The sequence below is a fragment of the Megascapheus bottae genome, chromosome 8 (genome assembly GCF_031878675.1).
Source record: "Megascapheus bottae isolate mThoBot1 chromosome 8, mThoBot2.hap1, whole genome shotgun sequence".
Taxonomy (NCBI): domain Eukaryota; kingdom Metazoa; phylum Chordata; class Mammalia; order Rodentia; family Geomyidae; genus Megascapheus; species Megascapheus bottae.
The window spans coordinates 67,385,582-67,399,742 of NC_143516.1; the positions used below are offsets into that span (position 1 = coordinate 67,385,582).

The 14,161-nt window shown below is 39.9% G+C and overlaps 1 protein-coding gene across 1 annotated transcript in view; it reads left to right on the forward strand.

Annotated features, from left to right (window-relative positions):
* Positions 1 to 14,161, forward strand: part of Col12a1 (collagen type XII alpha 1 chain) — a 125,616-nt gene that overhangs the window by 26,765 nt on the left and 84,690 nt on the right. Inside the window, exons 11-14 of the mRNA XM_090338543.1 lie at positions 61 to 333; positions 1,484 to 1,756; positions 4,237 to 4,509; positions 12,708 to 12,980. Coding sequence (XP_090194669.1) covers positions 61 to 333; positions 1,484 to 1,756; positions 4,237 to 4,509; positions 12,708 to 12,980 — 1,092 coding nt within the window. The remainder of the gene's footprint in view (positions 1 to 60; positions 334 to 1,483; positions 1,757 to 4,236; positions 4,510 to 12,707; positions 12,981 to 14,161) is intronic.

Sequence of the window (14,161 nt, forward strand, 5' to 3'; positions counted from 1 at the left end):
TTCTGTTTTATTGGCTATAGAAATTTAAATGATTGCCTCTTTTTTTTTTCTCCTCAATAGCTTATGTACCTCCAAGAGATCTTCGTTTTTCTGACGTGACTTCCTCCAGTATCAAAGCAGACTGGTCCCCTGCTGGAGAGAATGTGTTTTCCTATCACGTCACATACAAAGAAGCCGACGGGGACGATGAGGCTACGGTGGTGGAGCCGGCCTCAAGCACCAGCGTTGTTCTTCACAACCTCAAACCAGAGACTCTGTACTTGGTCAATGTGACTGCTGAGTATGAGGATGGCTTCAGCACACCCCTATCCGGGGAGGAGACCACGGGTGAAGGTATGGTGGCTTCCTATCGCAGAGTTTCAACAGGGTTGAGGGGAAAGTGTATTGACTTTTCAAACAAACTTAAAAATTGTAGAATATACATGTAGGCATCTTATACTCTAGTTTCAACCCAGTGCACTGAGAACACAATGGCCTTTTCTGAATGAGTCATTGATGTAGACAGCTTGCCCTCTGAACAAATAGGTGATCTAAACATGGTCACTAAACACAAAGCCAAAAGACCATCTCAGTTCCTTCCCTCCCCCTCCCCCTCTGCCCTGCCAGTCCTGAGGCTTGAACACTGGGCCTGGGAGCTGTTCCTGAGTTTCTTTAGCTCAAGGCTAATGGTCTGCCACTTGAACCACAGCTCTGCTTTTTGCTTGTTGTGGTTAATTGGAGACTTGCCTGCTAGGGCTGGCTTTGAACTATGATCCTCAGATCTTAGCTTCCTAGCTAGGTAGGGTTACAGGCATGAGCCACTGGGTATTGGCCTCATCAATCTTAATGAAAATTTAGTAGCTGACTGTGATGTGAGTTTGTATGTATTACTCACACTGCAATTTAACTTCACAATTCACATCTAACTAGAGTTCTTTTTAATGCATATCACATGCTTCCTGTCTCAAAGATATGATCTAATTAATCTTTACATAGAGATAAAAATTGATGATAGGATTCTATCATAATTTATTTAATCTCTGGCTAAATGAATGCCAAATGTAATGGAGCTGTTTGAAAAAAAAGAACTGTACATAGTTCAGTTAGGGAAATGTTATAATTTATTATCCATAAACTAGTTTTTGTATTTTTCACATAAATCAATTATTTTTTCAAATATACATTCATTTTATTTTCAGTTGTCTTCAAGTAATATGGAGGCTGTACAAGGGGGTTTCAAATTAACATGTCCATTTGTGTGTATAATGCATCTTGTCAGCCACCTATTCCATAATTCTTCCTTAGCGCTCATCCCAACCCCATTTATCTCAATACACTTCCTGTTCCATTTCTCATACTGAATTTCTCATATTGAATCTTGGGATTGCACAGGCCCGTCATTTCTCTGGCACACACACACACACACACACACACACACACACACACACAGGAATATGTCCTTACTTGTATTTATGTGTTTTCATATTTATATTTATTTTTTCAGTAAAAGGTGCACCTCGAAACCTAAAAGTGACCGATGAGACCACAGATAGTTTTAAAATTACGTGGACTCAAGCTCCAGGGAGAGTTTTAAGGTATCGGATTAAGTACAGACCACTTGCTGGAGGAGAAAGTAAAGAAGTCACCACCCCAGCGAACCAGAGAAGAAGAACACTGGACAACTTGACACCAGACACAAAATATGAAGTATCTGTAATTCCTGAATATTCCTCTGGACCTGGTTCTTCACTGACTGGAAATGCAGCCACCGAAGAAGGTAGCAGAACTATTCCTCTAGTCTAGTCTTAGACTACAGGGGAAGTTTGGACAACTCTCTAGATAACACGAGTTACAACACACCAGTCTCCGTGTAATGAGACTATGGTAGCTTTAGGTTAAAGCTATCCAATTGTTTTATTTACATAGAAAATCATTTATTTGTATTAGTAGAATTGATTGATAGGATATAGTCTAGAGAGATTCTTTTATAAATAATATTTTCAAATATTTTAGTACAAATTAAAAAATGACTAAGGATTACAAAATCAAACTACTTGACATCATTAGAGAAGATTCTATTTTATTTCTTGGGAAGATCTTTTTGTTTGGTTTTGTTGGTTGTGGGGCTTGAACTCAAGGTCTGGGCACTGTCCTTGAGCTCTTTTACTCAAAAATAACTGCTCTACCACTTTGAGCTACAGCTCCACTTCCAGTTTTCTGGTGGTTAATTTCCTTCCTGAGCTGGCTTTGAACTGTGATCCTTAGATCTCTACCTTCTGAATAGTCAGGATGACAAATGTGAGTCACTGGCCTGTCTGGAACATCTTAAATATTAACTTATTTCAATGGAGTGCTTAGACTTGCAGGATTGATACTTATAATTGTTTGCAAATTATTAATGTGTTTAATGTTATTTCATTAAGGAAATTACTTAATAAATGTTTTCATTTTATTTATTATCTATTGTGTATGTAGAAAGAGACTTTGAACTCAGGCTTTGCACTTACTGTGCTGGTGTTCTATTGACTGAGCCACATCTCCAGCTGTGCTTTTTTGTTGGTTATTTTGGAGATGTTGCCTAGCAAACTTTTCTCTCTGCCTTGGTCTTGAACCACAAGTTCAAGTTCAAGTTCAAACTCCAGTTCTTAGGCTACTGAGTAGCTAGTATTATAGCAATAATCCATTGCCTCTGGCTTAAAGTTGTTTTTTTTTTTCAGTAGTAGTGAAACACATACTACAATAATGAGAAATTATGGATTGATCTTGTATTTCCATCTGTTTCCGTGGAAGGCTTGTTGCACCCTCAGTAGAGACAATGAGCTTCCTATTATTGTTACCCCAGCTTTACAAGGACAATTGAGCCTAAGGAAATTAAACCGTAGCTCTAAGTCATGAAACGAAAAAGTTGTGAATCTGGGTTTGTGGATTTCCTGTGCTCATCCCCAGATATTGGAAGGACTTTTTAGTACAGTGCCTCCCTCTGCAGCTCAGCTCTTTGGCCTTTCCTGCTGGAGCCCTCCTCTTGCTCCTCTCCTCTTTCTCCTCCCCTTCTCTGCCTCCTTCCCCTCCCCCTCCTTCTCTTCTTCCTCCATCTCTTCTTGCATTGGGAAGTCAATATCTGCATTTGTCTTTTCCTACCTGAGGATCTAAACCTTTTCTACTGCACACCATAAACTAACGCAGTTCATTGTGGTTTTATTTTGCCTGAAGTACACCTGGCCGAGTGTTCTGTGCCAGTGGTGGTTTTTCACTGTGGGACCCTCTCAGTGAGGGCAGTGATGACAAGGTCCAGCTACAGGGGAGTCATGCCCACCAAATATCAGAGTTGTGATGTTGTGGGATGCCCCTTGCAAGTTGTGGCTAAGCTTGGTCTCACTTTACTTTTGAAATTTTTTTTTCTCTTCATTTTCCCCTTAGGGACAGCAATGATTTTTTTTTTTGCCAGTCCTGGGGACAGAACTCAGGGCCTGAGCACTGTCCTTGGGCTTTCCTCAAGGCTAGTGGTCTACCACTTGAGCCACAGCACCACTTCTGGCTTTTCTTATGTATGTGGTACTGAGGAATTGAACCCTGGTCTTCGTGCTTGATAGGCAAGCACTCTACCACAAGGCCAAACTCCCATCCCCAGCACCCATTTTTATTTTCATTTATGGTTTCATTTCCTCTCAGCATAATTGTTTTTTGACATATTACACCAGTAAATTGTTTTTTCCCCCCAAGATTTCTAGGTGGCATCTAAAAAAATCTCACAGTATTTTTCTCTACTTTTAGAAAAAAACTTTAGAAAAAATATGATACATGAAAGATTTTACTCAAGAGTTTCTTGCTTGTGATCATAGAGAAAGGTTGGATGTCTTTTGCTTTGTGGATGTCTTTTGCTCACAGGTAGAGTCTGACTTAGACATTGTTGGTTAACTCGGGTGTCGGTGGCTCCTCCAGCCGAGGCAGGAAATTCTTATCTCCACTAAAAACTACCAAAAAAGCCAGAAGTGGAGCTGTGGCTCAAGTGGGTAGAGCAGGAACGTTCAGGGATAATGTTCAGGTTCTGAGCTCAAGCCCTAGGACTGGCACCAGAAAAATAAAAATGGTAGCTAGTGAACAGTTTCAATTATCATTAAATTAATAAATTCACCTATGGTCCAAATGATAGAATACTCTCATCTATGTTAAGGAACAAAGTGCTTTTGAAGTCATTTTATTTGGTAATTAATTTTATTAAGTAATTCCGTTCTGATGTTGTTGCCTTTCTTCATGAAGTTCGGGGGAATCCGAGAGACTTGAGAATTTCTGATCCCACTACGTCAAGTCTGAAATTATCGTGGAGTGGAGCCCCAGGGAAAGTTAAGCAGTATTTGGTCACATACACCCCGGTGGCAGGAGGGGCCACGGAAGAAGCCACAGTGAGGGGAGATACCACAAGCACAGTGCTGAGGAGACTGAAGGAAGGGACACAGTACAGCTTATCTGTGAAGGCCTTGTATGCATCTGGGGCTGGAGACGCCCTTCATGGAGAAGGAACGACACTTGAAGGTAAGGTGCTGTCATATGTAATGGAAATCTTTGAGCTAGCCTGTGATGCTGAAATTAGGAAGCCCACAACGTGATCCTTTCTCTTCCAAGAGATTTTATATTGAAAAGAGAATAGCCATAAAATTGCCTGCTATTGGAATAAAAGATGTATCTGAGTAGACTAGTACAGTGGCTCATGCCTGTAATGCCAGCTAGTAGGGAGACGGAGGTTGGGAGGTGCGTTAAAGGACTGGGGGCATGGTTCTAGAGGTAGAGGGGCTGCCTAGAAAGCAGAAGCATCAAGTTTAAACTCTGGAGCCATAGTAAAGTCAAAAGTAAACAAATAAACCAAACCAAACCCAAAATGCTTACTTAGGAAGAAGCATCTTGGGGAAGTTGAAAGGCTGTTGGAGTGGAGACCAGTGAGTGCAGTGTGCAGAGGGAAGGATCTGTGGATGCAGAGGTGCTCATTTGTTTGTTTTGGTACTGGGGCTTAAACTGTCCTCTGGCTTTTTAACTCAAGGCTAGTGCTCTATCCTTGAATCACTTGGAGTTTTTCGTTGTTAATTGCAGCTAAGAATCTCATGGAGTTTTCTGCCCAGGCTGGCTGTGATAGTCAAATCTCAGCTTACTTTGTAGCTAGCTAGGATTACAGGTGTGAGCCACTGGCATCTGGCTGGATGCAGAGTTTGAACTCTCAAAATCATGAGCCTGATTACCAAGTAGAGACAGAAGAGACTGGACAGTCTTCAGGTCAGGATAGGAAGTATTTTTGGACTTTTAGTGAGGTGCCTTTTTCATTTGCTTTGGAGTCGTGGAACCAGAGTGTCTCATTGTTTTCTAAGTGGCTTGTAAAATTGTGTTCTGCATTGTAAGTTCAAAGTAAATGTAATACTTAATAGTAACAGTAAGCCGGACCTATCTCCTTCGTTCCTTAGAGTTACTTGTCAGAAGAGTGCACGTTACTTAGGATCCTTGAGATAAAATGGGACCTTAGTTTTTTTAATTAACAATTCTTCCCTTTTTTTTTTTTAGTTAAGATCAAGACTAACTCTCCACAATGTCTAAGTATGTCGTGGTGTAAGGGAAAAAAAAAGCAAATTTAGCAAATGTCAAAAACCAACCAGTGCATGATTATAATTATAGTGATCAGTGATAGTTGGGGCACTAAATGTTATATTTTATCTTTGTCATTTTAAATGATTATTGGCAGATAATAAATATGGGGTGTCTTGTGATGGAAAACCATGGTGATATTATGGAAAATAACCACAAAATTTATTGATATGGATGACTGTAGGTTCTGTAATTATCTGGGATAAGGCCTATAAAATAAAATTCTCATTGGATACTTATAAATTTAGTTAAGGATTGAAAACAAGACAAGTGTGGAGTTGTACACCTGTGATTCCAGCCCTGGAAGGTGAGGGAGGAGGTCCAGAGTTTGAGGTCACCTCCAGATACAAAGCAAGATTTTGTCTTTATGGGCTGGCAGCATGGCCTAGTGGTAGAGTACTCACCTACCATGTACGAAGCCTTGGGTTCGATTCTCGGTACCACACACACACACACACACACACACACACACACACACACAAAGACTACAATTTTCTATTTCTTCAGAAGGAAAAAAGCAAAATGGTCAGGCAGTTTGCTTAAAAAATGCAGTTAATTTGAAACTCAATTGTCATCTTAACACTTTCTACAGCAAAGACTACCAAGACAAGCTGCTATCCTATCATTTTATTAACATTTATTCCATTGTATTATGGGTGGTAAACTTCACAAATAGGGGAAGGCATAGTTGTGACTAAATTAAAATAATTGTAGATTTCTGCCCCTTTCTATCCCATTTCATTTTATTGTATTAGCCAGCCAAATTCACATACCGCATACAGGAACAGGATATGATTGTAAATGCAGGGAGTGGAAAGCCCAGAGACAGAGCCAGGCAACTGCTTTTGAGGGCTCCTGTTTTTCTAATCTGTTCTCCTCCGGGGAGAGGAGGTGGTAAGAGCAGACCTTGAAAGAATGTTTCTTCTGTCCAGAGCAGGGAGTCAACTTGAGAAGCATTCTGCAGGTGGACAGTTTTATACATTGCCCGAACATCATGGTGTTGAATTCGAGGAGCAAACATTTCTTTCTTCCTTTCCTCTTTTTCTTTTGATATTTTGTGATGGTCAACACTTATCCTCTACTTGAATTTGTTTCCTAGTACTTTTTTTTTTTTGAAATGCAGCCTGTGATCAGAAAATTCCCCAGTCTCTGGAAGAGAGATTTATTGCATTGGCACAGGGGAGAAGTTCATGGTTGGCTGTTGCCTGTGTGCAACAGAATCACAAAGACAGTTTATTACTATTTCAGACCCAAACTTCAGTGGCATCTGAGCACAGACTATTAGTTTGATTTACATTGGTGTTGTTTTCTTTAACCCCATTGTTGTTTTTAAGTAGCCAGATCCCATGTGATTATGAAAGCACTATGACACGTGTGAAAGTCAGTTGTCTCACTTAAGACTTACAGGAAATCCTGCCTTTATAGACTTCTAAATGATTATTCTCATTTCTATTCAGAGATGCATTACAAATGAATGAAATAACAGTTGGGGAACAATATGGTTCTTCCTAAAATTTGTTTAGAGTGTTATTTCTTGGCTATAGAAAACATGACTTTTTAGAATTGCCTTTGTTTCAGTTGCTATAGCAATCTGCCATTGTCCCAGCCATGACTGGCTTTCTACACCTCCCATCAGGCTAATGCAGGTGACACTGCTTCAGTGAGGTTTGTAGAATATCACAGGATTTCTGCATTGTGTTGGGTGACATGGGGTTTCTCCAAGATGGATGGAACAAGGCCTCATGTCTTCTGAGATTTGTTTCTGTGTCTTAATTTAAAAATTCATGCACTTTGGATAGAACAACTCTGAGCCTGGACGCATAAATGTCTCTGTTGATTAGTAATTTGCAGTTCATTCTTCTGTGAATTAATTGCTCAATCAAAGAGGAATGAAAATCCAGTTGGAGGGTAATAATTATGGAAGACTTTTAAAAAAAAATTTGCTTCTGCAGGATCTGAAGTGGAGCTGTAATTTAATTATAAAGAGGCTGTTAAGAGTCGCATGACTACTTAAAGTAACTGAGTTAGCTTATCAATGGTGAACTTTGTCCTTTGCAAGCACAGTTGTATTCATCAGTTGGAAACTGAGTAGATTGCCATAGAAGCAGCTCTTCTGTTGTCTGCTGGGGAAAGTTGGATGATTTTGAAAAGACAAATTGACTTAGGAGAGAGTTTACGTTATGTTTTCAATTTAACTTCTATTTTTGAAAGTGGTATGTGAAAGTCAGTGAAAGCTGGCTGGAACAATCTATAAGATGAAATACAGTTTCATTTCATGATGATTAATTTTTCAGTTATCATCCTTGGCTAATTTGTATTATAATGATATTTGAATTGGATGATTATTTACTTTTCAGAGGGCGAGTGGAAAAGGGCTAAGGAAACATAGGAAAGTTACTTAAATGAGGCGTTATTAGTTCTTTGGCCTAGGACGTGGAAAAAAAAGGGATATAAATCAACCTTTTGCGGATGTTCAGGTTATGAGAAACACACCTGACTGCATTAATTCCCATGGAAGAAGTAAAGATGAATGCAAGAAGTCACGAGGAAACATGCTTTTGCCTACATCTATCTGATATATGGACAGAAATTCGTGACTTCAAACCTTAGCAGTATATATCTTTAACTGGATGACGGACAGTCTTTGTATTAGGAGAAAATAGAGCATAGAGAAAATAGAGCTGGAATCCGAGGACTGAAGATGATACAGCATTACTTATTTGAAACAAATACCAGAATTCTATTATCAGAGATAAATGATTACATTAATATATTAATATGAGAAGTGCAGACATTTCCAGCCCTCAAGAACTATGAGATTAAATATTGAAAAAATATCATTTAAAACATCTGAACAAACTGGGTGCTGGTGGCTCACACCTGTAATCCTTGCCTCCTTAGTAGGAGGCTGAGGTCTGAGGATCATAATTCAAAGCCAGCCTGGGCACTAAAGTCTGTGAGACTCTTATTTCCAGTAAACCAGCAGCACACCAGAAGTGGTGCTGTGGCTCAAAGTAGTAACCTTGAACTGAAGAGCTCAGGGTTAGCATCCCGGCCCAGAGTTCAAGCCTCACAACACACACACACACACACACACACACACACACACACACACACACACCCCATGTGAACAGACAAACCTTTGAGAAATTAGGGAGGGAGGAGAGGATACTCTGGGCTCTTCTTGTAACAAAGGTGTAACAAAGGAGCAAACTCAGCCTGCATTAGTTCACCACCATAGGTGTTTTGTTTTGTGGAGGTCCTAGGGCTGAACTCAGGGCCTGCATGTTGTCCTTGAGCTTTTCTTATTCAAGGCTTTACAAGCTGAATCACAATTCCACTGTAGCTTTTTTTTTTTTTTTTTTGGTAATTGGAGATTAGCTACTAAATGGACTTTCCTGCCAGGGCTGGCTTTGAACTGTGGTCCTCAGACTGTAGCCTGTGGAGTAGCTGGGATTACAAGTGTAAACCACAGGCTCCCAGAATGCGGCCATGGTTTTACACCTCAATTCTAAGGGACAGTAATGTTTCCTGGATAGAAGCCAGGCTTGGAACTTGGACCTCTTTTCCTTCTATAATCAAGGAGAAACGATGCTTTACCAAATCCAGCCTTGCCAAACAAACTACAACAAGGAGACTCATCTTCTGTATAAACACTGGACATGTCTGGTACTCTGAGACTGAGGATAAAAATGATAATGTGGCGAAACAAGCAAATGCCTGGCTCGGACCAAACCTCATTCACAGCCTTGTAGCAGATGTTCTACCATGTGAGCAGCCAAGACTTACTTTGGTTTCAGTCGGCTTAGGGACTGTCACCTTTTCCAGGGCTGACATTGAGACAGGATTCCCTGACCTCTACTTCCCCGCATAGAAGGGATGACAGGCATGTATCACCATGCCTGGCAACCTGTCCACTTTGAAGGAGTCCTCAAAGCACGTAGAAGTTTTTCCTTCTCATCCTAACTAAATTCACTTTCCAGATAAGTGCCTCACTAAGGCTTCAGAGGGGAGGCGTAAAAAGAATAAGTGATGGGGGAGAAAGGGAAAGAATGCAGAACTGCAGAGAAAATAGGAACATGTAAGTTTTGACAAGGCCTAACGTCAAGTGATTTTTTTTTAAAGCATGGCTGTTTTGGCTTTCCTGGCAATTCTCTGTGTCTGGTTAGGTGTAATACAGTTTTCTGCTGCCTAGGAAGTGGCAGGGCTAGCTAGGCCTGCTTCAGCTAGTTGTACCCCTGGCCCCTGTCCAGCCACCTGCTCAGCCACCTGCTGGGTGTGTCATGGAACATTGCATAGTTGCTTCACTTTTTGGTAATCTGATGTTTGGCTAAACCAAGATCTTGGTTTTTTTTTTTTTTTTAAACTTCAAGGGTTGGCCAGGTATTGGTGTTTCATGCCTGTAATCCCAGCTACTTAGGAGGCAGATATCTAAGGATTGTGGTTTGAAGACATCCAGGACAGAAAAGTCCCTGAGATTTTTATTTCCAATAAGCCTGCAAAAAGTTGGAATTGGAGCTGTGATTCAGGTAGTAGAGTTTCAGCCCTGAACAGAAAAGGAGAGCTCTGGCCTTGAGTTGAATCCCAGGACTGGCACACAGACACAAAGGAATCACAGCAGTATTTTGCTTTAGATTTATAGCTCTTCTCAAAATAATTGGTTAAAATCCATGGAGACCCATGTCTGGTGAGCTGGGATCTTTTTTTGTGTTAAGTTCAGAACTGTCTTTGTAGATGTATTTTTTTTTGCTTCAACCACAATTCTCTTCCTGTTATTTTTCTCCTAGGGAAATCATTAGCTTGTGTTTGTGAGATTGATGTCTGTTGTCATGGCGACAAACAATGTTCCTAATTCAGTGTTGCATGAAGTAAGGAAAAAAAAGAAAAAGAAGCACAACCTTCAGGGAAAGTAGAGGCTGAAATGACTGCCAATTCCCCTGATGCTAATTTGGAAGACAGTTCCCACATTCTAGCGATTGATGTTTCCTATGTTTTGGGAATGTCTTTTTTCCCCTCAGTATTTAGCTCATTTGTGTCACTTGCAAGTAGAGTTCTACCAACCAGCCCCTTCTGATGATAACTTAGAATATTTAGGGGGAACAACTTAGAGATTAGTGCTTGGGATATCCATGATCAAAATGAATAAAATACAAACAAAATGCATATTTATCAGAGCAAACCAATGAAAAGAAACAGCTCAGAATTTCACTTTGATAGTCTGACAAGTAAAACAAAACAAAAAAGAAAACTATCATGAAATAGTAGACAGTTAAAGAAGACTTTCATATGAGAAATAGTTTTCCTTTTGGGGAAGGAAAGTCAATATGTTCTTGGTTGTAATAAAATATGTTATTTTCTTCCAGAGATGAGATGTCCTGTCAGCATTTGGAGTTATTTATAATGGAATTAGAATTTTCCATTTGGACTTAGGGTCTGCTAGGCTGTCCAGCTTCTATTTAACTTATTTTTCTCCTTAAATTTGATCCTACACAATATGGTTTTGTGTACTAATATTTCTTTTTTAGCAGTTGCTATCTTTATGTTGCACTGAAATGGGATTGTCTACGTAGTTTTAAGATACTCATCTTCACTTGCAGAGTCAAGTGAGAATAATAGTTACCAAGGCATTTGTAAGAGACATCACTTGCATGAATGTACAACAATTGTGGATAAGATGCATGCTGAGAGAGTGGATAGTTTCATACTTATGTCACATTGTGGCATAAACCCTTGTCCAAGTAGCCAATATAAAGTGACCTGTATATTTATCTTGCACTTAAAATATGGAAAGTGAGCATTTTATTGGAAGACATCTGCGACTCCTATTAACTTGAGGTTTCCATATTTTTTCCATTTGGGTTGCAGTTTTTTTTTCTTGAATGAAAAGCCAACATTTAGTAGCAGACGTTTTTGATCAGCTAGAACAAGTGGTGGGTTTTATTTTGATGATTAATCAATTTTAAATTTTCCAGAACAAATGGTAGTTTTTAGTTTCATTAGTTGTATGGAAAGATTGCTCTTCTAGTTTTTTTCTTTTCTTTTTTAAATGGCACTACTGGGGCTTGAACTCAGGGCTTGGATTCTGTCTCTTAGTTGTTGTTCACGCAAGGCTGGTGCTCTACCACTTTGAGCCATAGCTACACTTCTGGAAGTTTTGGTGCTTAATTGGAGAAAAGAATCTCATGGATTTTCTTGCCAAGGATGGCTTTGAATCTCCATTCTCAGATCTCAGCTTCTTGAGTAATTAGAATTACAGGCATGAGCCTCCAGTGCCTGATTCCTTCTACTTTTTAAAATAATACAATAAAAAATGTTTCCCCAGAAAGTGTTTGTAGGAAATAAAGTTTGCAAATGATGAGTTTGTTGTAGCTATGTAAATCATACATTAAAAATGAACTACTTCAAATTATTTTTAAAAAATGATCTCCAAGTTGTTCAGTTATAGAAAGGGGTTTCAATTCAATATATCAATTTATGGGGACAATGCATCTTGATTTATGTCAACCTTCCATCCTTCTCCCCGTCTCTCCCCATCTGTTCTAACACACCCCTCAAAGTAGCTTGAACCTGGTTGTATTAGACCAGAGATAAGGAGATCTGGTAAGGACATAGACCTTTGTAAACAATAACATGTCATAAATCACACTGAAAGAGGAGAGCAATTTTGGAATTTAGGCACATTTTTCTCTCTGGAAAAACTAAGTGTATCTATTTTTTCAACTTTGGCTATCAATCTTAGCCTGGAGACTTTACTCTCTTACTGCCTGAAGGATAGATTGGCCTAAAATGTAATTCTCCAATTGTATTCCATTAGTTTGTTCTTTTGAAAGAACAGGACAAAAAGGGCTCAGAAAGAAGAGTGGGTGCGGCAGGGGGTGAAAAATGCAGAGCTAATAGTCAATACATGTCCTGTGAAACTAGGAAAATTGAGGGGGAGGGGAGAATGATGGAAGGTTGACATTGATAAAGATGCAGTGCACTCATAGAATGGTACGTTGAATGGTAACAATGACTTAAAGATTAAAAAAAAAGGGCAAATGGAGACCAATTCGAACTCAATTTAGCAGGCATTAAGAAAGGATTCACCTTTATTTCTATCCTAGAACGTGGCTCACCTCAAGAATTAGTCACCAAAGACATCACTGACACCTCCATTGGTGCCTATTGGACATCTGCTCCCGGCATGGTTCGTGGGTACAGGGTCTCGTGGAAATCTCTGTACGATGACGTGGAGACGGGAGAGAAGACACTGCCTGCAGATGCAATCCATGCCGTGATAGACAATCTGCAGCCTGAGACCAAATACAGAATTTCCGTGTTTGCCACCTACAGCAGTGGAGAAGGAGACCCGTTGACTGGAGAGGCCACCACGGAATGTAGGTACCAGCCTGGGTGTGTGTGCCTGTGTGTGCCTGGGTAGGTCTGTGCCCTGTGGGGCAGTCGTTCCACTTGACAAGCACTTGAACCGTGTAGCTTTTCAGATGATAGATGAGGTGGAACCATTCCACCTAATTTTAAAGAATGTGGCTTAAGTTCGGAGGATAGTAAGATTGAAAAAAAGATGTCATACTTTAAAGGAGCCAGTCTGCCTTTTCTCTTTTTTCAGTCTTTTTTTTTTCTTTTTTGGTGGATACCCAACTAATGAAAAGGTCAGCTGTCATGTATACAGAGAGGATTTAGGTGCATTTACAGCTGGATGATCTTGGTCAGGTTATTTAACCTTCTTTGAGTCTTAGTTTCCTAATCTGTAGGATCAAAACAATAAAGATCACTTAGAGCTGTCTTGAGGATTAAGTGAAATAATGCTCAAAGCACCCAGAGCCGTCAGTGTCTCTCACTTAGGAGGGATCGATGATAGACGAGTGGCTACTGAGTTTATGAAATTCATTCAGCAAGAGTAATCCTAGATGCTTTCCTTTCTTTCCATTATGTTTGCTCAGAGTGAGTCACAAGCTCTTTCAGTGTGCTGGTGGCACAGAGTTACTGCTCTCTCAGCACTCTTCTTCCCTATGAAGGATAGTGAATGATCTGTCAGCATGTGTTTCACCTGGTTTGGGAGGAGAAATCCAGATTGTTCTCTTCTCCCCTCTCCTCTCCCTCTTATTCACCTTTTCCCTCCCTCCCTCCCTCCCTCTGGTGGAAATTCATATATGTCCTATCGATCTTCACTTATTTGTAGAAATACAGATAAAATGTGTTTGGATGGAAGATTATAAAAGTATGTATAGATGAGGCATTTAAAATTTTTTTCCATTTCCAAAATTTCCAAAATTGTCAGAGACCAACTCTCAACAAGGGATGAATTTAGCTAAAACTAGGACTGTTGCAGAAAGTATAAATAAACTCGAGTGTCTCAGAAGATGGGGTTCTAAGAACTTTTCAGTATTTCTTGGCTCTCTTTTGAACTAGAAGCAGACTTGGAAGGAAGGAGACATCCATTCTTTTTGGACTTTATGGAAGTCGCTCAAATGTCTAAGTAAATAAGAAAGAACACAGGAACCTTGCTTTGTTCTATTCTCGTTTGTTTGGGCTTCCCTTTGCACTCTTTGGGGCAAGC